Source organism: Canis aureus, chromosome 25 (genome assembly GCF_053574225.1).
Source record: "Canis aureus isolate CA01 chromosome 25, VMU_Caureus_v.1.0, whole genome shotgun sequence".
Classification (NCBI taxonomy): Eukaryota; Metazoa; Chordata; class Mammalia; order Carnivora; family Canidae; genus Canis; species Canis aureus.
The window spans coordinates 11,587,521-11,612,271 of record NC_135635.1 but is presented as its reverse complement, the minus strand read 5'-3'; the positions used below and the strand labels follow the sequence as shown (position 1 = coordinate 11,612,271).

At 37.2% G+C, this 24,751-nt stretch overlaps 1 protein-coding gene across 25 annotated transcripts in view; it reads left to right on the top strand.

Moving 5' to 3' along the window:
* The window catches only part of PPHLN1 (periphilin 1), a 149,428-nt gene that overhangs the window by 98,642 nt on the left and 26,035 nt on the right, over positions 1-24,751 (top strand). For all 25 annotated transcript variants that reach the window (XR_013363956.1, XR_013363957.1, XM_077870425.1 and 22 more), the window contains one exon: positions 14,209-14,349. Coding sequence is in view for 23 of the 25 variants with exons in the window: in XM_077870425.1 (XP_077726551.1) it covers positions 14,209-14,349 (141 nt within the window). In the remaining 2 variants the exon portion in view is untranslated. The remainder of the gene's footprint in view (positions 1-14,208; positions 14,350-24,751) is intronic.

Sequence of the window (24,751 nt, the reverse complement as noted above, 5' to 3'; positions counted from 1 at the left end):
TTGTTTAACTGATTTTCTAATTTTTGGTAGTTGAAATGTTTAAATTCCTCTTTGATTTCCTTTTATACATATTCTACACCTATTACCTTTCTGCTTACCATGAGGTTACATTTACATTCTAAAGTTATAATACTAATTTATATTTATATCAGGTTAAGTTCAATAATATACAAAAACTCCACTCTTCTACAGCTCCATCTCCATCCCTTTTAGATTTTAATGTCACAAAATAACATCTTCATACATTGTGTGTCCCAAAACATAAACTAACAATTCTTTTAAATGCAATAGTCTCTTAAATTATCTAGAAAACAAGATTATCTTTTTCAAGGTTGCTTTGGTTATGTTTTTTTGTGGTTCCATACAAATTTTATGATTGTTTGTCTGGTCCTGTGAAAAATGCTCTTGGTATTTTGATAGGGATTGCATTAAATCTGTAGATTGCTTTGAATAGTGTAGACATTTTAACAGTATTTGTTCTTCAATCCATTAGCATGGAATGTCTTCCCGTTTCTTTGTGTCATCCTCAGTTTCTTCAGTGTTTTATGGTTTTCCAAGTATAGGTCTTTCACCTGTTAGGTTAGGTTTATTCCTAAGTATCGTACTGGTTTTGTGCAATTGAAAATGGGGTCCTTTTCTTAATTTCTCTTTCTACTGCTTCATATTGGTATGTGGGGATACAACAGATATTTGTACATTGATTTTGCATCCTGTGACTTTACTGAATTAATTTATTAATTCTAGCAGTGTTTTGAAGTTTTTCAGGTTTTCTGTATATAGTATTATGTCACTTGCAGATAGTTGGAATTTTTCTTCTCCCTTACCAATTTGGATGCCTTTTATTTCTTTTTGTCATCTGATTTCTGTGGCTAGGACTTTATGTTGAATAAAAGTGGTGAGAGTGGTCATCCTTATCTCATTCCTGACCTTAGAGGAAAAGCTCTGAGTAGTTTTCTTTTATTGTGATGTCTTTATCTGATTCTTGTATCATGGAAATGCTGGCTTCATAGAATGAATTTGGAAATTTTCCTTCCTCTTGTAATTTTCTGGAATAGTTTGAGAAGAATCGGTAACTCTTCTTTAAATTTTTGGTAGAATTCACCTGTGAAGTTATCTGGTCCTGGACTTCTGTTTGTTGGAAGTTTTTTTTTGTTTACAGATCCTATTTCTTTGCTGGAAATTGGTCTGTTCAAATTTTTATTTCTTATTGTTTCAGTTATGGTAGGCAGTATGTTTCTTGGAATTTATCCATTTCTTCTAGGTTGTCTAATTTGGTGGCTATACTTTTTCACAATATTCTCTTAATCTTTTGTATTTCTGTGTTGGTTGTTACTTCTTTTCTCTCATTTGTGATTTTAATTTATCTGGGTCCTTTTCTTGAGAAGTCTGGCTAGAGGTTTATCAGTTTCATTGATTTTTAAAAAAAAATTTTTTTCAAGATAACAGCTCCTGGTTTCATTGTTCTATTGTTAAGTTTCTTTCTTTTTTTTTTTTTTAAGATTTTATTTATTTATTCAGAGAGAGAGAGAGAGAGGCAGAGACACAGGCAGAGGGAGAAGCAGGCTCCATGCAGAGAGCCCGACATGGGACTCGATCCCGGGACTCCAGGATCATGCCCTGGGCTGCAGGCAGCACTAAACCGCTGTGCCACCGGGGCTGCCCCTATTGTTAAGTTTCTATATCGTTAATTTCTGCTTGAATATTATTTCTTTCCTTCTGCTGGTTTTAGGTTTTGTTTGTTGTTCTTTTTCTAGCTTCTTTAGGTGTAAGGTTAAGTTGTTTATTTGAGATTCCTCTTGTTTCATTAAGTAGGCCTGTATTGTTACTTTTCTCTTAGGACCACTTTTTCTGCATCCCAAAGCTTTTGAACCAATGTGTTTTTTCTTTTCTTTTCTTTTCTTTTCTTTTTTTCTTTCTTTCTTTCTTTCTTTCTTTCTTTCTTTCTTTCTTTCTTTCTTTCTTTCTTTCTTTTTTCTTCCTTTTTTCTTCTTTCTTTTTTCTTTCTCTTCTTTCTTCTTTCTCTTTCTTTCCTTCCTTCCTTCCTTCCTTCCTTCCTTCCTTCCTTCCTTCCTTCCTTCCTTCTTTCCTTTCCTTTCCTTTCCTTTCCTTTCCTTTCCTTTCCTTTCCTTTCCTTTCCTTTCCTTTCCTTTCCTTTCTTTTCTTTTCTTTTCTTTTCTTTTCTTTTCTTTTCTTTCTTTCTTCTTTTTTTCTTTCTTCTTTTTTAAAGATCTTATTTATTTTTTCATGAGAGACACACACAGACAGAGACACAAACAGAGGGAAGAAGCAGGCTCCATGCAGGGAGCCCGATGCAGGACTCAATCCTGGTATCCCAGGAGTAGGCCCTGAGCCGAAGGCAGATGCTCAACCGCTGAGCCACCCAGGCACCTGTGTTTTCATTTTCATTTGTCTCTGTGCACTATTTTATTTCTAATTTTATTTCTAGCTTGACTCATTCATTGTTTAGTAGCATCGTATTTAACGTTTATATATTTTTGTTCTTTCCAGATTCTTTTCTTGTGGTTGACTTCGAGTTTTATAGTATTGTTTTTATTTTTTTTTAAATAGGTGCTCTTATTTATTTTTTTTTAAAGATTTTATTTATTCATGAGAGGCAGAGAGAGGCAGAGAGACAGGCAGAGGGAGAAGCAGGCTCCATGCAGGAAGCCCGATGTGGGACTCGATCCCTGGTCTCCAGGATCAGGCCCTGGGCTGAAGGCAGGTGCCAAACCGCTGAGCCACCCAGGGATCCCGAGTTTTATAGTATTGTAGTAAAAATAGGTGCATGATATGACTTCATCTTTTTGAGTTTCTTGGGGCTTCTTTTGTGGCCTAGTACATGATCTATTCTGGAGAATGTTCCAAGTGCACTTGAAAAGAATGTGTATTCTGCTCTTTTAGGATGGAATGTCCTGGATATATCTGTTAAATCTATCTTGTCCAATGTGTCATTCAAAGCCATTGTTTCCTTGTTGATTTTCTCTTTAAATTATCTGCCTATTGATGTAGTGTAGGAAGGGTGTGAAAGTGTGAGAGAACGACCTCAGCAGGTAAAAGAAACAATAAGAACAGGAACACACATAAATGGCAACAGCTGTGTGTATATGGCAAAAGTCAGTTGTTCCTACAATCAGTCCATGCTAAAAACAGTACATGCTGAAAACAGCAGTGATGTTGGATAAGATAGCCCGGCCTGCAGAGGTCAATTTTCCCATCCCCTGCAGCTCCCTAGTTAATGCTTCTCTGAGACCTGTGCCGATAGTCACAGTTCGGTGCTGTCCCTCTCGTGATTACTTTCTTGAGTTGTTTTTCCTTCCTTGCTTTTGCATACTTTACATTCTAAGGTAATAAAACTGAGAGTCAACCCTGACTCGGGGCTTCACCTTGGTGCCTGCACTTCTTGGTGGTACCTGGCGATGCAGCCCCTTTGGACTTATCTTTGTTCCAAAGTATTGGACTCCCAGTAATCATTTCACCTGTCATCAGAATGCACTGTGGGGAAGTGGTGCCCCATGTGAGGAGACTGACCTTCCAAGCATGGTACAGGAAAGGGGTTCCTGAATTTCATTCCAGTAAGGAACATAGGCAACCTTGGAATAGCCTGGCATGCTTACATCAAGGTCATTTTAGGCTGTTAACCACAAGGCCTTTTTTGCTTTCTTCTTGGCTTGCTTTTCTCTGCATTTCTTTGTCTTTCCTTTTCTTTTCCCTTTCCTTTCCTCAAGCCCAATATAGTTCCATTTCACTTTCCTCTACCAGCATGGGTGACTCTCTTTCTCTTGAGGAAAAAAACCACAAATTGCAGTTGCTTAGCCCCCTATAGACAACAGGATGTAAAATCTCAACAAGAGACTTTAAAGATCAACAAGAGACTAAATTACTGGTAATTATGAGACAACAATGTCCGTGGTACCCTAGAGAGGGGAGCATGAATTTGGAGGAGTGGGAGAGGATTGGCCATTGGGGAAGCCAGGCTATATAGGTCCTGTGAGGGTTTGACATCTATGTAGAATAGCCTTGAGGCCCATGCAAGGCCAAGATAAGAACCCCTCTACTGAACCCGAGACATCAGCTTTGTTTTCTCCTTCTCTACCTCGTCCACCTCCTCCAGTGGCCCTACTCTTCCCACCACCTCCCTCTCTCACTCCTGAGTCATCAACCTCCAGCCATAATGCCTTGTGCTTAAACAAAGACTCTGAGGTCTCACCCCCCTTTCCAGCTCCTCCACTCCCCCTCTCCGCCAGAGCCATCCACCATTAATTATGAACCTATCATGAATCGGTACTTTCAGGAGGGATAGCAAACCCAAGGTGAGATATTGCAAGCCTTTCCATAATAAGGGGAGGAAATCAAGGCTCGAGACAGGAGAGTCTTCCCTTTGCAGTGTTTAAGGAATTTAGGAAGAGCATAGTTGATAATGGGATTCAGAACTCATTTACCAAGAGGATTATAAAAGCCATCCGGCATGGTTATGAGATGACCACCTGGCATTGGAAGACTTTAGTTAAGATAGTTTTAACCACAGACCAATATAGTGTTTGGTTACAAGAATTTAATAATGCAGCTACTGCTCTCTCTCTGGAAAATCTGGAAAATGCAGTTCCTATAAAGTTGAGTATAATCACTGGGTCTGGCCCTTATGCTGACCCTTATGCCCAGCCCAGTTACAGAGGCAAGTTTTTAATCAGACGTCTCAGACAGCCTTGAGAGCGTGGAATAATATCCCTGAAGTCAGTGTACCCACCAGGTCCTTTGCCACTATCAGGCAAAAACCCTCAAAACCTTCCATTGACTTAATAGGCTACAGAATGCTGTCATAAGGCAAGTTGATAACCTGAGGTTCTAGTGCTTCGATTGGCTTATGAGAATGCCAGTAATGATTGCCAAAAGGGCCTTGTTGGAGGGAACAATCATAACATTGCCAAAATGATAAAGGTCTGTGAAGACTTTGGTATGGAGACTTATACGGCACAAGTCCTGGCTGCAGCTCTCCCACCTCAGAGATGCTACAATTGTGGCCAGGAAGGGCATTTGCAAAAGGAATGTTTAAAAAAAAAAAAAAAAAGTAAGTGCCCCTAAACCCAAACAAAAAAATGTCCTAAATGTGAAAAAGGTTTTCTTTCTTTTTTTTTTTTTTTTTTTTGGAAAAAGGTTTTCATTGGGCCAATCAGTGTTGTTCAAAGTTTGACTCTGAGGGGAACATTTCAGGAAACTGGAAGCAGGATACCAGCTGCCGCGCCCCAATAAAATTCCAGGAGCCAACCCTGGAATTTCTATGCCACCTCATGGAAGCCTCTTCAAACGAGGTTGCCCCATCTGGGACACAAGTAGCCAAACTACAGGCAAATCCTAAGGCAGTACTGGTTTGGACTTCTTGTGGAGGACCCTCTTTTAGTTGAGACTAATCAAGTAAAAGTTGTTCTAGCACAATATAGGGCCCTCTTTCTAAAGAGAATGCTGGTATCATATTGGGGAGTTCAGTTGTCACCCATCGGCATCCAAATCCTTCTGGGACTAAGAAACTCTAATTGTACTGGTCAAATCAAAATCAGGTCACCAGTGCTAACTATCATTTCTTCACCACTGAAACATGATCGGCACAGCTGTTGTTGCTTCCTTTTTTAATGCCTGCCCATAAAGAGAAAACAAGAGGCCTCAAGGGATTTGGGAGCACTGGGGCTTTCTGAGTGGCCAGACTCATGGGAGGCCTTTCCTAACTTTTAATGTAGAACAAAGATCAATTATAGGACTCCTAGACTCTGGAGCTAATGTGACAGTTATTGTTTCCAAAGATTGATTTCCTTCTTGGAAGACTTATTACTCTTTTATAACTGTTAGAGCTTTGGGTAGAGCCCAAACCCTCTGAAAAAATGAAAAACCAGTCAAATGTACTAGGCCAGAAGGTCAAGTCGTCATGGTTTTGCCTTATGTCTTAGACCTTCCCATAATCTTATGGGGGCAGGATTTAGTCAGTGGAATGTTTGTATTGGCACCCCTTCTTCAAATTTGTCCTAAGGGCCACCGTCATTCTCCCACCACTCTGACTACAAACTGGCCCACCAGTTTGGGTGGAACAATGGCCTTTAAAGGGGGAGAAATTAAAACAAGCAACACTCTCAGATTAAGAGTAGTTAGAAGTAGGCCACACAGAGCCCTTAACTAGTCCCTAGAACACATCCATTTGCTGTATCCCTTAACAGTCTGGAAAATGGAGGCTCCTGCATGATCTCTGCCAAATAAATGCCCATATAGTCCCTATGGGAGCACTACAACCAGGTCTTCCAAACCCAGCATTGATTCACAGAAGTCATCACCTCCTCATAATTTAAAGAACTGCCTCTTCACTATCCTCTGCACCAAGTTGGTAGAAGAAAATTTGCTTTCTCTTCGCCTTGTATTAATTCAGGAGCCCCACTAAAAAGATACTAATGGAAGGTCCTTCCCCAAGGAATGGTCAACAGCCCCAGTGTTTGTCAGGACTTTGTAGACCATGCTCTAATAGCACATCTGTGCTGAAGTTCTATATATCACTATATGGATGTTACTCTCTTGGCGCATCCAGACATCACGTTGGCTAAGATACACGCCCATTTGGCAAATCATACCAGCAGGGTAGGCTTACAAATCGCCCCTGAAAAGGTACAAAAAAGATGGAACTATGGAAATATTTAAGCTATATTATTATTCAAAGACACATCTGAGGACAGGGAGTCACTATTGCAATTAAGAAAACTATGACCCTCGGCAACCTTCAAAAATTGCTAGGGAATATTAATTGGCTTCGGCCCTCTATGGGCATTCCCACTTGTAGCCTGCAGCACCTCTTTACCTAAAAGGGAGACCCCAACCTCCTTTCTCCTCAAGTCCTTTCCCCACAAGAAGGAAAAATTTAAGCAAATAACTAAATGGCACAGTACTCCTCAGTTAGAATGTGTCACCCTTGGTAGTCTGATACATTTAATAATCTTTCTTTTTTTTTTAAGATTTTTATTTATTTATTCATGAGAGACACAGAAAGGGAGAGGCAGAGACACAGGCGAGGGAGAAGCAGGCTCCATGCAGGGAGCCCGATGTGGGACTCGATCCTGGATCTCCAGGATCACACCCTGGGCCAAAGGCAGGTGCTAAACCACTGAGCCACCCAGGGATTCCCTGCATTTAATAATCTTAAACACACCTACCAGTCCCACAGGCCTCCTCTGTCAACTCCCACATGTTGGGGTCCTAGAATGGATATTTCAAGCCCATCACCACTCCCCCCCCAAATTAAGTACTCAATTTAAATAGTGGGTTTACCTAATTAAACAGGGCATGGATACCAAATACTGGGCAAGACCCAGTTGTAATTAATCCAGGATTCAATAAGACGATTTCCAGGTGGCTCTCTACCAATCTGAAATCTTTCAAATAGTGTTAGTTGATTATCATGGAAACATTAATTTTTTTTCTTTGCTGCAAAACAAAGTCTTATAAGGCTTTCAGCTCCTTCCTCCTGCCCCCTTTACTATCCTACCTGCCACTCCTATTCCTAATGCCTTAACAGTCTTTGTTGACTGAAAATTGGGTATGGACATAGCTCAAACAAAGTACTTGGAGACATTTTCTCCAAGTCAGGAAAATCGGGTATGGACATAGCTCAAACAAAGTACTTGGAGACATTTTCTTACTGTACGTCACAGCTCCACTCAGCAGACAGAACTCAGTGCTGTCATTGCAGCTCTTCAGTATTTGCTGACGCTGCTTACATACTCGGTACTGTTCAAGTCATTGAAACAGCCATTACTCATGACAGTAACGATGAGATGCTTTTTGATATGATGAGACACCTTCAACCCATCAGAACAGAGTTAGTCTGTATCATTCATATCAGATCTCATTCTGGCCTTCCAGGCCCTTTGGTGGACAGCAGTGAAAGAGCTAACAAAGTAGTGATGTTTTCTACAACCATACATGAAGCATTTTCTTTTCATCAATTTTTCTACCAAGGGGCCAGAGCTTTGGCCTTAACCTTTAAGATACCTTTACAGCAGCTCAAGAAATCATTAAGACCTAACTGCTAGTGATACTCCCAAGATTGCTCCCCAAGGAGGAGTTAATCCGAGAGGATTAACAAAAAATGAGATCTGGCAAATGGATATCACCCATTATGGGCCCTTTGGGTGCCTTAAATACCTCCATGTCACCATTGATTCTTTCTCTGGCTTATTCCATGCCACAGCCCAATCAGGAGAAGCTGGTAAACATGTTAAAAAACATATCCTATCTATAGTCACCACAAATGGGCTTTCCTAAACAGATTAAAACTAACAGTGGTCCTGCTTATACCTCTAAGGTCCTTGGGATCTTTTTCAAAAGATGGAATGTTGAGCATGTAACCAGCATGCATATAATCCAATTGGACAAGCCATTGTCAAACAGGCCAGCGGCCTTATAAAGGCACAGGTATGTAAACAAAAAAAGGAGGACTATGGAGAGAGATACTTCCCCTCAGGAACAACCTTATAAAGTCCTATTTACTCTAAATTTTAAAAAATTGCAGTGCATCAGGTCTTATGGCCATAGAACAATATTTTGTTCTAGCTCAGGAAAGGCCCAAGCCTCTAGTCCTCTATTGACATCCCCTATAAGGACTCCAGTAGCAGGGGCCAGTGGAATTATTAACATGGGGAAGAGAGTATGCTTTTGTGTTGTCTCCTTCAGGAACTCCTTGGATTCTGGCAAAAGCTATATAACCCTATGATGAGCTGACATCTGCAGGGATCAAACCCAGTTCTAAAACTTCAGCTACTTATAGTCCAGCCACCCCTGGAGATAATGATGAAGAAAAGGAGGATGGAAACCCTAAGCTCCATGATGCAGTCCTCTGGGCCAACACAGGTTGACTGAAAAAAACTCACCACAGAAGCAGAAAAAACTTTAGACATCATGGGAACACCTATGACCCCTGCAAATTTACTCTTTTCCATGTTTGCATACATAAACATGAAGTCCAAAGCTCCTAAGGTATCTGTCTGTGCTGTTCATGTTATGGGAATTCCTTGGCTCTTCCCTATCTCTATGGGAAATCACACCTATTGGACACATATCTTGAACCTCCCCACCTTTGACTTCCTTTCCTGGGAGGACCCTGAACCCCCCATTTTCACCAATGACACCATTTACACAAAGGATAATTGGCTTCCCCCACCTGGCCCACTTCAGGACTGTGGAAAATTCTACAGCATACTTGGATATCACAGTGGATGACATAGACTCATTCATGATTCGTTCTTTCTTATTGAAGAGAGTTACCTTTCTGTGTTATATTGTATACTATAGCCAGTAATTACTGTATTCCTTTTCAACCGCAATGATAAACCGTATCTTCACAGGATCCGATCGTGTAAGGACAGTAAAATATCAAATATTCATCAGGACTGCCGGGATAGGGGGTAAAATCAAATTGGGAAAAAATTACTCTAAACCTAACATTCCTGTATGTTCCCACCCTTGGGTACAAATTGTAAAAGGCCTCGATTTGAGCTGGGGCACCTGTAGATCGACAAACTTTGCTGGGTTGCCCATGATACTGCTGAACAGATCATGGTTTGCTCCTCTCACTCCTGCATACTTGCTGTGTTCCATGAGCCTTCTATCTCTCAGACAAATTCCTCATCTTCTTATTACCCCTGGATGAAAAACCTTAATGCTAGCTACCAATTTCACATGGCTCACTCCCTTTATAACACATTTGAATATAACCCAACTAAACATCACTCTTATTTTTGTGCTCAAAGAGAGAGCTGAGGCATGGATCCCAGTCGACCTAATTAGGATTTGGGTTGGAGATTCTGTCTTAAAAACAGGAACATGCATATATTGGCAAAAGCCAGTTATTCCTGCCATCAGTCCTGAAAACAGCAATGATGGTGGATAAGATACCCAGGCCTGCTGAGGTCAGTTTTCCCATCCCCTCTACCCCCTTAGTTAATGCTTCCGTAGGACCCATGCAGATAGTTACATAGGCAGTTTGCTGTCCCTCACGTGATTGCTTTCTTGAGTTGTTTTTCCTTCCTTCTGCATTCTTTATATTCCAGGGTAATAAAACTGGGAGTCAACCCTGACTTGGGGCCTCACCTCAGCACCTGCACTTCTTGGCAGTGCCTGGCAATGCAGTCCCTTGGAGCCTTTCTTTGTTACTAAGTATTGGACTCAGTAATCATTTTGTCTCTCAGCAGAACATGTGATGTGTTATTACAGTCCTCTGTTACAGTGTTGTTATCGATTAGCTCCTTTAGGTTTGTTATTAACCGTTTTATGTATTTGGGTACTCTCATATTGGGTGCATAAATATTTATAATTGTTATATCTTCTTGTTGGGTTGTCTCCTTTATAATTTATATATCTTTTTTTGGTCTCTCTTTATAGTCTTTGTTTTATTTTTTTTTTAATTTTTAAAAAATTTTTTTTTATTTATTTATGATAGTCACAGAGAGAGAGAGAGAGAGAGAGAGAGAGGCAGAGACACAGGCAGAGGGAAAAGCAGGCTCCATGCACCGGGAGCCCGATGTGGGATTCGATCCCGGGTCTCCAGGATCGCGCCCTGGGCCAAAGGCAGGCGCCAAACCGCTGCGCCACCCAGGCATCCCCTATAGTCTTTATTTTAAAGTCAATTTGGTCTGATACAAGTATTGCTAATCTGGCTTTCTTTTGACATCCATCTGCATGATAAATATTTCTCCATCCCCTCACTTTGAATCTACAAGTGTATTTAGGTCTAAAGTGAGTCTCTTGCAAGCAGCATATAGATGAGTCTTGTTTTCTTATCCATTCCGTCACCCTGTGTCTGTTGATTTATATTTGATTTACATTCAAAATAATTATTGACAGATAAGTATTTATTGTCATTTTATTATGTATTTTGTGGTTGTTTCTGAAGATTTTCTCTGATCCTTTCTTGTCTTTCTCTCTCATGGTTTGCTGGTTTTCTTTAGCGATATATGTGGATTTTTTTCTCTTTATTCTTTGCATATTAGTACTTTTTGATTTGTTGGCATCATTAGATTTGAATATAACATCCTCTGCATATATTAGTCTATATTAAGTCAGTGGTTGTTTACGTTTGAACCCATTCTTTACTCTTCGTGTTTTAGATATAGGTTGTCATATTTTACATCCTTTTATTTTTGAGTTCCTTGACTGATACTTTACAAAAATACTCATTTTTATAGCTTTTGTGTTTCCTTCCTTCATACTGTCACTTCTGGTCTTCCTTACTGCTCAAAAAGGAAAGGAAACTCTTTATCTCTCCTTCAGTTCTGAATAATAATTTTTCTGGATAGAGTATTCTTGGCTGTGGATTTGTCTTGTACAGTACGTTTTATATATCATGCCACTTCCTTCTAGCTTGTAAAGTTTCTGCTGAAAAATCCCGATAGCCTTATGGGTTTCCCTTATATCTAACTGTCTTCTTTTTTCTTGCTGCTTTAAAAAAATTTTTTTATTCTTTTTACATTTTGCCATTTTTATTATAACATGTCTTGGTGTGGATCTGCTTTTATTGATTTTGTTGGGATTTGTCTGTGCCTCCTAGATCTAAATATTTGTTTTCTTCCCCACATTAAGGAAGTTTCCAGCTATGACCTTCAAGTAAATTTTCTGCCTCCTTTTCTCTCTTCTTCTTTTGGGATTCCTATAATGTGAACATTTTTACATTGGATGAGGTCACTACTGAGTTCTGAGTTCCCTAAGTCTATTCTTGCTTTGCATAGTCCTTCTTTGTCTCTTTTGTTCATCTTGCTTGCTTTCCATTACTCTGTCTTCAACCTCATTCATTCATTCATTCCTCTGCTTCTTTCAGCCTGCTATTAATTGCATCAGTTATGTTTCCTATCTTGCTTATTGCACTCTTCAACTCTGATTGTTTCCTTTTTATCTTTGTTTTAAGGGTCTTAGTGATTCTTTTCTCAAGTCCAGTGAGTATCCTTATGATCATTGCTTTAAATAGTCCATCAGGCAAGTTACTTCTACTGGTTTTGGTTAGATCTTTGGCCATGACCTTGTCCTGTTCTTTATTTGGGACAAATGAGGCTCTGCAAAATTCCTGGGTTGAGAGATGAGATATGGGAAGGGGTTTGGGCCAGTCTAATGGGTGCCTGCCATGCTTGAACTGAGACAAGCCTGACTAGGGTGAGCAGTTCCACCAGAGTGTGGGTGGGCTTTGGTGTAAGCAATTTAAATGGGGATTATTAGCACTGTAGTGGTTCCCGTGGGTGGCTCTGTGCTTATGCTGAGGGACCAGAGAAGGAAATGATGGCTTCATGTTCCTTTGTTCTGGGAGATCTCTGGGATATACTCTCAAGATGAGGGAATGACCTTCCCACTGTATGCCCCAGGCGCTCTTCAGATCACTGTTTTCACTTGGTATGTCTGAGGGTTGTTTGCCCTGCTTTCTCTCACAAAGCAGCCCTGGTACCTCTGGGCTTTCCCTGAGCCAAGCCCTTTGACTTTTATAATTACAAGTCTGAGGCCCCACTAGTAGCAAGAACTCAGTGAAATTTGACCCCTCTTGCTTTCCAAGCCAATTGTTATCCAGGATTCATTTTCTTCAGGCATTCTTTCGTGTGTTAGTGTCTCACACCCTTATCTAACACCACAGCTGTCGCCATCCATTTTTTTTCTTCCCAAGCCATGTTTCTGCACTTCGCACTTTCTTCAGTATGGCCTCCTCTCTACCTTTAGTTGTGGAGTTTATTCTTCAGGAGTTAGTCTTCAGGAGTATTTAGGATGTAGTATTTAGGATTTCTGGAGTATTTAGGATGACAGTTATCTAGTTGAATTTGTGGATTGAGGTGAGGCTGGGGTCCTCCTACTATGCTGCTGTCTTCCTCTCTCCATCACACTGTAAATTTTTTTAAGTTTTCATTCAGATTCTAGTAAGTTAACATATGGTGTAATATTAGTTTCAGGTGTACAATATAGTAATTCAGTACTTACATATGACAACAAATGCTCTCTTTAATCTCCATCACCTGTTTAACTCATCCCTTTACCCACCTCCCTTCTGGTAACAGTTTGTTCTCTATAGTTAAGAGTCTTTTTCTTGGTTTCTCTTTTTTTTCTTTTGCTTTTTTGTTTTGTTCCTTAAATTCCACATATGAGTGAAATCATATGACATTTGTCTTTCTCTGACTTATTTCACTTAGCATATAATACACTCCAGCTCCATCCACACCATTGCATATAGGAAGACATCGTTCTTTTTCATGGCTGAGTAATATTCGTGTGTGTGTGTGTGTGTGTGTACGTACACACCATATCTTCCTTATCCATTAATCAGTTGATGTACACTTGGGCTGTTTTCATAATTTGGCCATTGTAGATAATGTTATAAATGTCACACAGTAAATTTTTTTTAAAAGATTTTATTTGTTTATTTGAAAGAGACAACACAAGGAGGGGGGAGGGGCCAGAAGGAGAGGGACAAGCAGACTCCCTGCTGAGCACAGAGCCTGACAAGGGGCCCAATTCCAGAACCCTCAGATCATGTCAATGTTTAACCAACTGAGCCACCAGGTGCCCCCACCGTAAATTTTTGAATAAACAAATGTAGTTAAATAATACTTTTCCCTCCTATTTTTTTTTTTTTTTAAGTTTTTATCTTTTCCACAAAAGTGTGTTGGGAAGGTATAGTAATCGACTGTGAGCTTTTTGTGGGATTATGTATTTAATGAATTGTTGCTGTAAAATAGAAGTGATTATTATTGGTTTGGGGAATTTTCTTCTCAGTGATTTCAATAAATTTTTATACTACAAGAGCAAGATATTTTTAACTTCTGAAAGAGCCCTTTTCCATGTTCTTTTTTAATATGGTTATGTGTGCCCATACATCTCACTTCCAATTAGGCTTTTTCTCTTCAGTGTTTCTTAAGTAGATTGCTTAAGGAATAGTTCTAGGACAAAACCTTCTAACTAACTTAATATAGTGTAAAATATAATTTTGGAATGGATTAAGCTTAGAAGCTCTGTCTTGCCTAAAATTTAAAAAGTAGCAGTCATTTCCTCTTTAGTCCTCCTCACGTATGCTCGTTATGAATGGTAAAATTGAACGTATTTTCTTAAAACTGGTTGCTTTTAGCACTTTCTCTTGATATAATGTGTCAATTAGTGCCTATACGCAGTCAACTTAAAGACTGTATATGTAATTTAAAATTCCTAATTTTTTTAAAGGCAGGATCCACAGCACCATTGTTTATTGACCAGCCAGAGGAACCGGAGTCAAATGTAACAGATGGCATAGAATTATTTGAAGACAGTCAACTAACTAGTCGCTCTAAAGCAATAGCATCAAAAACCAAAGAGATTGAGCAGGTGAGAATTCAACCTTCTTTAAGTACATAATCTTTTGTTTCTGTCACTTTACACATTGTAGTTAGAACATTTATTGAATAAATATAGTTCATTTTATTGTTTTCACTCATGACTCTGAAATTAGAATGTAAAAAATTACAGAAATTGTTTGATTTGATTTCACAATAATACTGATTAGTTTGGTTCCCCATCTTTTTATTTTTTAAATAAAACTTTTTTTAGAGAATATCAATATGCTTGGTAGTATGAAGCAATTGTAAACTATTAAAATTAACATGGATGGGCTGAAAGAAATGTTAAATATACCAAAATGTTAGCAGATGTTATTTTTAGAATATTGGGATTACAGATGTCTATGTTTTTCATTATACCTTTAAGAATTTTTCAAATATTGAAAAAAGTAAAGGATAAGTACATAGATTTAATTTTAATTATGTCATTCTGAAAAGTTAGGATCTTGCTTTTAATAGTTTAAATAGATTGCTTAAGGAAGATTTATAGGTCAGAACCTTCTAGATATATCTTAGTATGCTATGAAATATAATTTTTGAATGGAATAAACTTAGAGGCTTTGTCTTACCTATTGAGATTTAAAACCATTTACTTTTAAAGCCTCTTCACATATGCCATTATGCATAGCAAAATTTAAAATGTTTTAACATGGAAATATTGCCTGTCTCATAGTGTATTATCACTCATGAGGATTAAATGAAGTAAACAATATTTGAAAGGGTCTTAAAACATATATAACATGGACTACAAGTGTTTTTTTTTCCCCCCAGTATAATTAACATAGAGTGTTATATTAGTTGCACATATACAGGATAGCAATTCAACAATTCTCTAAATTACTTACTGTGTACAGGTGTTTTTGATGTTGTTACTCTCCAGTGCTTTGAGTAAATGGCATGTTGTTATATAGTCTTCTAAAACTTTTTTAAGAATAAAGTTAGATCTTTTCTCAGTGTGCTTTCCACTTTCACATCAATTAAAGCCTATTTGCCATGGTTGGATAGGAGATCATCTTCATCAAATCCTGATTGTGATTGTACAGTTCATATTGATGCCACCCCATTGGCAAAGGATAAGAATCTAGATAGGAGATTTGTCATATAAGCCAGAAGAGCTTTAAACTGGAGATGATGAGCAATGTCAGGTGCCTAGAAGAATCGAAGGAGAAAAATCTCTTTCTCAACAGATTGAAAAAATCCTGTTTAAATTGGTAATATGAAGATGATGGGTCCCTTTTAGGATATTACTTAATTGAGAGCATAAATAAAAGGTTTCCGCCTCAGATATATCCTCAACATGGATATGAATATATGAATATCATTACCCTATGTAGAATCACTACCCATTTGTCCTTTTACTCTTATTTTTCTCTGTAGTTCTATTTATTTATTTATTTATTTATTTATTTATTTATTTATTTATTTCCACTTGATACATGTTTTTATTTGCTTGTCTCCCCCTCATCATAATGGAAGCTTCATGAGAGCTATGTGTTGTTCATTACTTTATTTCCATTACCTAATATAGTGATTGGCATATAGTAGACTCAAAAGTATTTTCTGTAAATAGTGGATAGAGTCATAAACCTAGAAGTGACCTCTGAATAGCCCGAGTCACTGTCTTAACCTGACCGCCTAACACAGTGCCTAAGCCCAGCACTTTGTAGTAAGTTCTTGATAAGTGTTTATTGAGTGAATGACTTAATATTTTTCTTTTCCACCTAAATAGCAGTTCTTTATAGGAAAGGCTCTCTTGAGAATATAACGGGTAGAAAAATTTGACTGAACTACAGGTTTGGGGAATTTGGGGTTGTCATTTATTAATATATCTATTATCTCCTTTTATTATTTGTGGTTGATTTATTTGATCTTGAAAAGATGAGCTATCAGATATATAGCTTAACAGTATACATAAAATTGTTATTTAGTATGGAATTAGTTTTTTGAAGTACTTTATAGCCATCCATACATGTTTGACCTAAAATATGACTAGATTTCTATTTTCACCTTCCAATTGTTCAAAAACACATGAAAAATCTGATACCTTATAAGGAATATTGAGATTATTATAGCAAAGACCGATGACCAAAAGACAGAAAAATCTGGAAAGACATTACTATATTCTGTTATGACCAGAGAAATAACAAGTTATTAGAAGAAAACTTAATAATGTTAAATAATCTTAAATGTTAAAAATAAATTATTGTGTTTAATGTTACCATACTCTGTTTTTAAAAGAGCACTTTGGTTTTCATATATTGGCAAGAAAATCAAACCAAAACCCCCCCAAGATGTCAGAAAGCTAGAAAATAATCATATATAATTATTTTACAAATCTGTGTCTAAAAGTTATAGTGATTTTTGAAAATGAAAAAGCTTTAAGGGGATTTCCCCCTCATTTTCTCTATTTTAACTTTTGTACATTTTATTTTTAGAGGTTAAATGCCAAATGGATAGAAATAATGTAAAGGCTTGAATAGCCAGATGGTAGTTACACAGCTGTCCAGTAATTATTCTTTATTTTTTTCCACATGCTTAGAATATTTCATTATTTTAAAAAATGAATAATAACCCAAAAAAGCCCACATAGATGAGGCTAACAGTTTAAGCTTAGAATAATATAGAAATGTAAGTATTGGGATCCCTGGGTGGCGCAGCGGTTTGGTGCCTGCCTTTGGCCCAGGGTGCGATCCTGGAGACCCGGGATCGAATCCCACATCGGGCTCCCGGTGCATGGAGCCTGCTTCTCCCTCTGCCTATGTCTCTGTCTCTCTCTGTCTCTCTCTCTCTCTCTGTGTGTGTGACTATCATAGGTAAATAAATTAAAATTAAAAAAAAAAAAAGAACTGTAAGTATTGGTATGCCCAAGCTACTTTTTTCTCTGTTACATCAAGTACAATATGTTCAGGTATTTTGTAAAGATAAATTACCACAAATAATTTTTTTTAGGGTGTCTATAAGTTAAGTTCTTCACCCTTTGAATCCCAAGGAAATCATTAATTCGTGGTAGTATTGCAATATAAAATAAATTTAATCTTAGACCAAAATTTGGTTTAATTGAATATGCCCACAAAATGCCTACTTGATGTTTAAGGGCATGCATAGGGAGGTAGTTTTTATCCGAATCACTTCATTGAGAGAGGAAGTTCATCTTCTTTGCCACATTATTGCCATCTCATCCCTGGGCATTTAAGAATTCTGATAGGGTTGGAAATGTAGATGCTTTTTGAAAAAGCTTCCCATGTTATAGTCAAATATAGCAGAGAACTACAGTCTAAAATACTTGAGCTGGAAGATAACAGTTGCATTTCTGAATATTGTGTTACTAGAGATTATATGAATCATCCCACTTGTACTTGAATGTCCTTTAGTGGAGATAATTCATTCTATTGCTACAACACATTTAACCTCCCCACTGGCAAGATCTGGGTTAGAGTCTTCTATCTTCTTTCTTCAGATGGAATTAGATAATCTGAGTATATCTGGGATGGAGTGGATATAGCATATACATATACTGCCTAGATCGTACAGCTATGAATGTCAGGATGGCTAAAATCCTCCTATAGACACAAGTAGCAGAGAAGCAGTTACCTAATGAAATGACTACTAAAGATAGTAACTGCTGTTTATTAGGGTTTTTTGCTATGCAAACTAATAGAGGTGGCTAATTATATACACTGATACAATTATCAATTTATAATTCTTAGCTGCCCAATTTCTTTTCCCAGCATATAGACTATATAACATACATACGTATGTGTATACACTGTTTATATACAGCATTTATGTATATACATACTTTGTGTGTATCTATATACATACATCTGGATCATGATTGGTCCTCATGAGTAGAGATAAGAGTTGGTATATGTGTCTCCATATTTTTTCTTTAAATATAAGTGGTGGCTTACCATGTACCCTGTTCAGTATATCCATTTTGTATCAGTGTATATAATTAGCCACCTTGATAAAAAGAAAAAAAATGGTGTATATGTATTTTTATTTTTTAATTTTTTTTATTTTTTTAAAGATTTATTTATTTATTCATTCAGAGAGAGCAAGAGAGAGGCAGAGACACAGGCAGAGGGAGAAGCAGGCTCCATTCAGGGAGCCCGATGTGGGACTCGATCCCGGGTCGACAGGATCACACCCCGGACTGCAGGCGGCGCTAAACCACTGCGCCACCGGGGCTGCCCTGTATATGTATTTTTAAAATATACAAATATTACATTTAAAATGAGCAGGTTGGGGGACATCTGGGTGGCTCAGCGGTTGAGCATCTGCTTTGGCTCAGGGCGTGATTCCAGGATCTGGGATCAAGTCCCGCATCGGGCTCCTTGCAGGGAGCCTGCTTCTCCCTCTGCCTATGTCTCTGTCTCTCTCTCTCTGTCTCTGTCTCTGATGAATAAATAAATAAAATAAAAAAAAATAAAATGAGCAGTTTGAGAGGGGAGTTGGTATAGTTGTGGTTATCAGATGCCTGTGATTGTGTCTTATGAAGTACTGTATCGGTTTTAATGACTGCATAAGAGATCACCAGTGTGCCTGGTGATCAGATTTCTGAATCCATGTATTCTGAAATCTGTGTGTTTTAAAACACCTCTTGTGATTCTCATGCCAAGCCCAGTTTAAGAATAACTGGAATATCTGAGATTACAGAGAGAATCTTCATTTCTTGCTTACCAATCATTGTCAACCTTTCTCAAAAACTTTTATTAGTAGATAGAATTTATAGAATCTAAAACAATACATTTGAAGGGCTATGCCTGAAAATATTCTTTAAATGCATTATTCATGGTGTTTCTTAAATCATAGAAAATTATAATTTGTAGGGGGGAAGAGTCCATTTCTTTTTATTTCTTATTTGATGGATAATAACTAGAAAAAAATTTAAAAAGTACCATGAAAGCAAATTCATTTTTTAAAACCTCTTTAACGGTCTCTTTCTCTGTGTCTCCCATGAAGAATTTTTTTTTAAAAAAACTCAAAAAAAAAAAAAAAACTTTTCAACTATTTCAGAATACTATCTATCCTAACTCTGTCCTGATGTTGTTTTATGAAAATGCTAATATTTCTACCTTTTAAGTAAGTCTCTTGAAAGAAGGGTAGGTTATATATTTACCTGATAATGTATAGTTAAACTGTAGATAGGAATCCTCTCCTTCCTTGCTTCAGTTAGTTAACAAATATCAAGTTAATTCAGAAGTAATTTTGTTGCCTGTCTAGGTCCTTAGATTTATAGGTTAATAAGGTTTTACTGTAAGCCTAGATCAATCTACTTAATATATAATTTTTCTTTTCCTTTACATTCTACATGTTAACCATTTTCTTGTGACCCTATGGGCTGCTCACTAGCTTTTTTCCACTTTTTCCTCAGAATAAGTAACTTAGACTGAATAGTCTTAGATCTCTTCTTAATCTAAATCATTTACAATTAGAAGCTAAATATTGCTGCTTCTGTACACACTGCTGTGTGTAGCTAATTTCAGATTAAGGTATAGAATTTTTAGGTGTTTTAGTTTTTTTGCATTTTAATAAGGACACAGATTCTTATATTAAAATTTTTTTTAAACTTAGATATACTGCTGCTATGTATTAGTCAGTAATTAGTATTTGTTGAGCTCATGAATTGTGTAGAAAATATTTTCTTCAGTAAATAAGATGTCACATTTAATCAGTGCTCAATCTGTGGCTCTTCTCTTTTTACAGTGTCTAGCTAGCTTCAGTCCACTATCAGTATAGACTGATGATTCCCAGCACTCTCACTAGTTCTTGCTTCTTCTCTCTCAATGCATGATAGGATATTTTTGTTTTACTTTTAAAATAAAATGGGTAGAAGATTAATCAAATGTCTCATCAACCATCTGAAATGTTAACTAGAGTTAGAGATATGGAAAAGAAACAGCTTTTAACACATGATGGACTAAAATGAAATTGTTTTCAAAGCAGTGGCAGCTCTATTGTATATGCATGATCTAAGCATTTCATGCTAAACTTACATAATAGAAACATTCTTTGTTTTCTCTTTTTATCAGGGCAAGTAACAAACTTCTTAAAAGTGCAGCTCTCGCCGTTATCTTGTCTAGACATCAAGTCTGCCCTACTTTATTTAACAATCCATTATTATCAACCACGTGTTCAGACTTTACATATATAGATTTAGGAAAATGTACTTGTGTAAGATTTACTCCCCAAAATTTCTTATTCGCAAAACACATTAAAGATAAAACCTTTATTTTGGTCATATATCAAGGTTTTTGAAAGATATAATTTGTCAAAATCTGGTCATACTCTTATTCCAGAAACTTTTTGCTGAAGAACAAGTATAAAGTTTCATTTTAAAGGAGTTTCATCCAAAAGTTATGTCATAAGGTAATTTGTATCATGTTTGAAATGCTAAAACCAATCATCTCAGTTTTGACATTTAAAAATAAGTTATTTTATACCTGAAATAAACCTGTAACTATGAAGATTATTGACTCTGTTGTGATATTATTTTCACATAAAATATAAAATTTGGATAATACAGATAATTAGCCTGGTAAATACCGTATTTAATATGTTATATGTTTTGTTACTTATAAGTAACAAAAGAGATGAGGCCATCTTGGACCTTATCCCTGGGGATGTCATCACTTAAAATGTATCCAGTTGTAAAGCATTTCCAATATAGTTGTTCCCCATGACATAAGCCCTACCACAAGCTTCATTCTCTCACCTTTCCTCCTTGTTCACTATCAACCAGTGCTAGGTAAGGATTTTCTCTAGTCGTTCCAAATTATTGTTCCTTGCTCTTCAGTTCCCCTGCTATAAGTTGACATGTCTGAGTATTCTCTTTACAGGACATTTGTACATAGTAAGGCATAGAAACACTGGATGTTTCTACTTAGTGTTTTAACTTCTCAGAGCCCTTTTCCTCATTTGTTATATAGGGTTAGTTACACGCTGTCCCACAGAACCAACAAAGTCTATATGTGAAAGCGCCTTGTCTATCAAAAATCATTATACAATGTTTCCGGTAGTATTAAGAATTACTTTGCCTGTTTTGTTGCAGCTTTGGAGTATTGACTACTTTCAAATTATTTCTTAGGAATATTATATAGCAAATTTATAGAAGTTTAACTCTGAGAGACTGTTTTCTCATCATTGTTAGGATTTGGCTTGTTAAACCTTTTGCCCTCATACTTTTTCTTTTTTTCTTTTTCCTTTTTCCCTCCATTCATTCAAAATGAAATGTAAAAATAATTTTACTATGAAATGTTTGTTCCAGGGTGGGAGCACTTAATACTTTCTCTTTACATTTTCCATTTGGCTTGTTCTTTTATCTCACTGGTTCTACTCTATTTTTCTAGATATAAGAAGTACCACAAAAAGTTTAATGTTTCCTTCTCCTTAGATTCCCTGCTTCCCCTCCCCATTTCTGAAACATAAATTATTCCCATATTTTCCTTTCATTTGTCATTTTTAAGATGTGATCCCTTGTGTGACATCTGCTGTCTTCTTTTAACTGTTGTTTAATTCAGGTATCGTTATAATAAGCTTGTCTGTCTCATAAACTCATGTGCTGACATTAGCATGAGTCAGTTGATATTTTCAGTTCATTTATATAAGATATTTTAAAAGTTACACGAAGGAAATCTTATGTTTCTACTTAAGGGTAACTTGAAATTAAACATTAGAAGTGAAATGACGACTTTTAGTAGCTGGCTCATTCAGAGACATTTACATTATCTGTTTTGTTGTTCCCCACCTGACTCTACGTCTTGTTTTATTTTGTTTTTTTAAAAAATATTATAAGAAATTGGGCAATTCTGTTTAGAATACTTCAGTTAGCTGGGATATTATCTGTAGGATTTTTTTTGTCAGCCAAAAAAGCTGAATTTTAATATTTCTAATCCCTTAGTTATCTGGACTTTGGGGCAGATGAGCAGTTCAACATCATTTCTGGTTAGCTGAAGATAACTATGCTAAATTCTGTTATGCTTCATATTGTGCCCTACTTTTTTTTTAAAGTCACTTTAGTGATGTATAACATATACAGAAAGAAGTTTTCAAAACATATATGTTAACCTGAATGATTTCTTACAGTGCAGACTGGGGCACCTGGATGGCTTAGGTGGTTAAGTGTCGGCTTTCAGCTCAGGTCATGATCTCAGAGTTCTGGGATCGAGCCCCCAGTCAGGCTCCCTGCTCAGCGGGGAGTCTGCTTCTCCCATTCCCTCGATCCCTCTTTCTTCTTCTCCCTGTCCCCTTAAATAATATATAAAATCTTTTTTTTTTTTTTAAGGTTTTATTTATTTATTCATGAGAGACCCAGAGAGTGAGGCAGAGACACAGGCAGGGGGAGAAACAGGCTTCCTGTGGGAAGCCCGATATGGGACTCGATCCTAGGACTCCGGGATCACACCCTGAGCCGAAGGCAGATGCTCAACCACTGAGCCACCCAAGCATCCCAATATATAAAATCTTTTTAAAAAATACCATTCAGATCAAGAAATAGAATGTTACCAGCACCCCAGGAGTCCCTTTATATCCTCTTGCAGTTACTACCCCTTTTTACCAAAGGGAGTAACCACTAAATTGATTTCTAACATTGTAGTGTAGTTTTGTCTGTTTTTAAACTTTATACAGACAGAATAATATGGTATATGTTATTTTGTGCCTAGTTTTTTGTTTTGTTTTGTTTTGTTTTTTTTGGTGCAACATTGTTTGTGAGATTCGTTGATAGTGTTATGTATAATAGAGCTCCTTATGCTTTTAATTTGCATTTCCCTGGTTACTAGTGATGCTGAGGACTTTTTCATTTGATTATTGGCACCTCTTTTAGGAAGTCCCTGTTGAGATTTTTGCCCATTTTCCTATAAAGTTGTTCTTTCTTTTTTTTTAATTGATTTACAGAGTTCTTAGTATATTCTAGATATAAGCCCTTTGCTACTTATTTGTGTTGCAGATATCTTTTCCCATATTGTGGCTTGTTTTTTTTTTTATTCTTTTGATATTTTGATATTTTTGGAGGAGTAAAAATTCTTACTTTTAATGTAGTCTAGACTTTTTTTTTTTTTAAATTTTTATTTATTTATGATAGTCACACACAGAGAGAGAGGCAGAGACACAGGCAGAGGGAGAAGCAGGCACCATGCACCGGGAGCCCGACGTGGGATTCAATCCCGGGTCTCCAGGATCGCGCCCTGGGCCAAAGGCAGGCGCCAAACCACTGCGCCACCCAGTGATCCCCTAGTCTAGACTTTTTTAGTCTTTTTCTTTATTACTGTTATTTCTCTCCTATAAAGATAGCTTTTTTATTATCTTCTAGAAGATTTTTGTTTTGTCTTTCACATTGAGTCACAATCCTCTGAAAATTATTTTATGTATAGTGCATATTAAATATATCAGGGATCCAAGTTTCCCTTTTTTATCCCCCCATATGGACTTTCATTTGACGTGGAACCATTTATTGGAAAGACCATGTGTTCTTTACTGCTCTGCATTGACACCTGGGTAATAAATCAAGTGCCCGTATATGTGTAAATCTGTTTCTGGACTCTGTTCTATGCCTGTAGTCTTCTGATCTTCGCAATAGTACCATGCTGTCTCTGTTACCAAAGCTTTCTAGTAAGTCTTGATATCCACTAGAGCAAGTTGTCCTACCTTTGTTGTTCTTTTTCAAGAGTACCTGTACTTGGAGCTGTGAACTTCTGTAGAAATCTTAGAATCAGTTTCTCAAATTCTCGGATGCAACAGACAAATCCCGTTGGGATCCTGGCTCCAGATCTCTCAAGAGGTTGACATCAAACTGATAACAAGGGCTGTAAGAGGGCTCTATAGTCTCTGAAGACGTGATTAGAATTGCAAGATTTGCTTTCAGGCTCAATGTAGCTGTTGGCACGAGTTTCGCTTCCTTTTTATGCAGACCTCTCAACAAGGCTTCTCATGACATGACCTCTCCAGAGCTAGAGTCCCAAGAGAGAGAAAGGCTTTTCTGACTTTTTTGATGTATTCTCCAAGTCACCTACCATCTGTGGCTTCCACCTTGGTCTGTTCATTAGAAGTAGTCACTAAGTCTAGCTAACAATCAATAGGAAGGTATTACACAAGCATGAGAATATCAGGAGATGGGAATCACTGCAGGCTGTCTTGGGAATGGGCTGCTAAATCTACCATGATCAGTGTTAACTAACATTACCAGTCTTATTAGTCTTTTTCAAAGAACTGACTTTTGGTTTTATTCATTTCTTCCTTGTTTTGTGTTTTGTATTTTATACTTCATTGAATTCTACATTTATTATTTTCTTTCCTTCTTTGGGTCTAACTGCCCTTTTTGAAAAAACTCTTGGGGGCACCTGGGTGGCTTGAATGGTTTAGCATCTGCCTTTGACTCAGGTCATGATCCT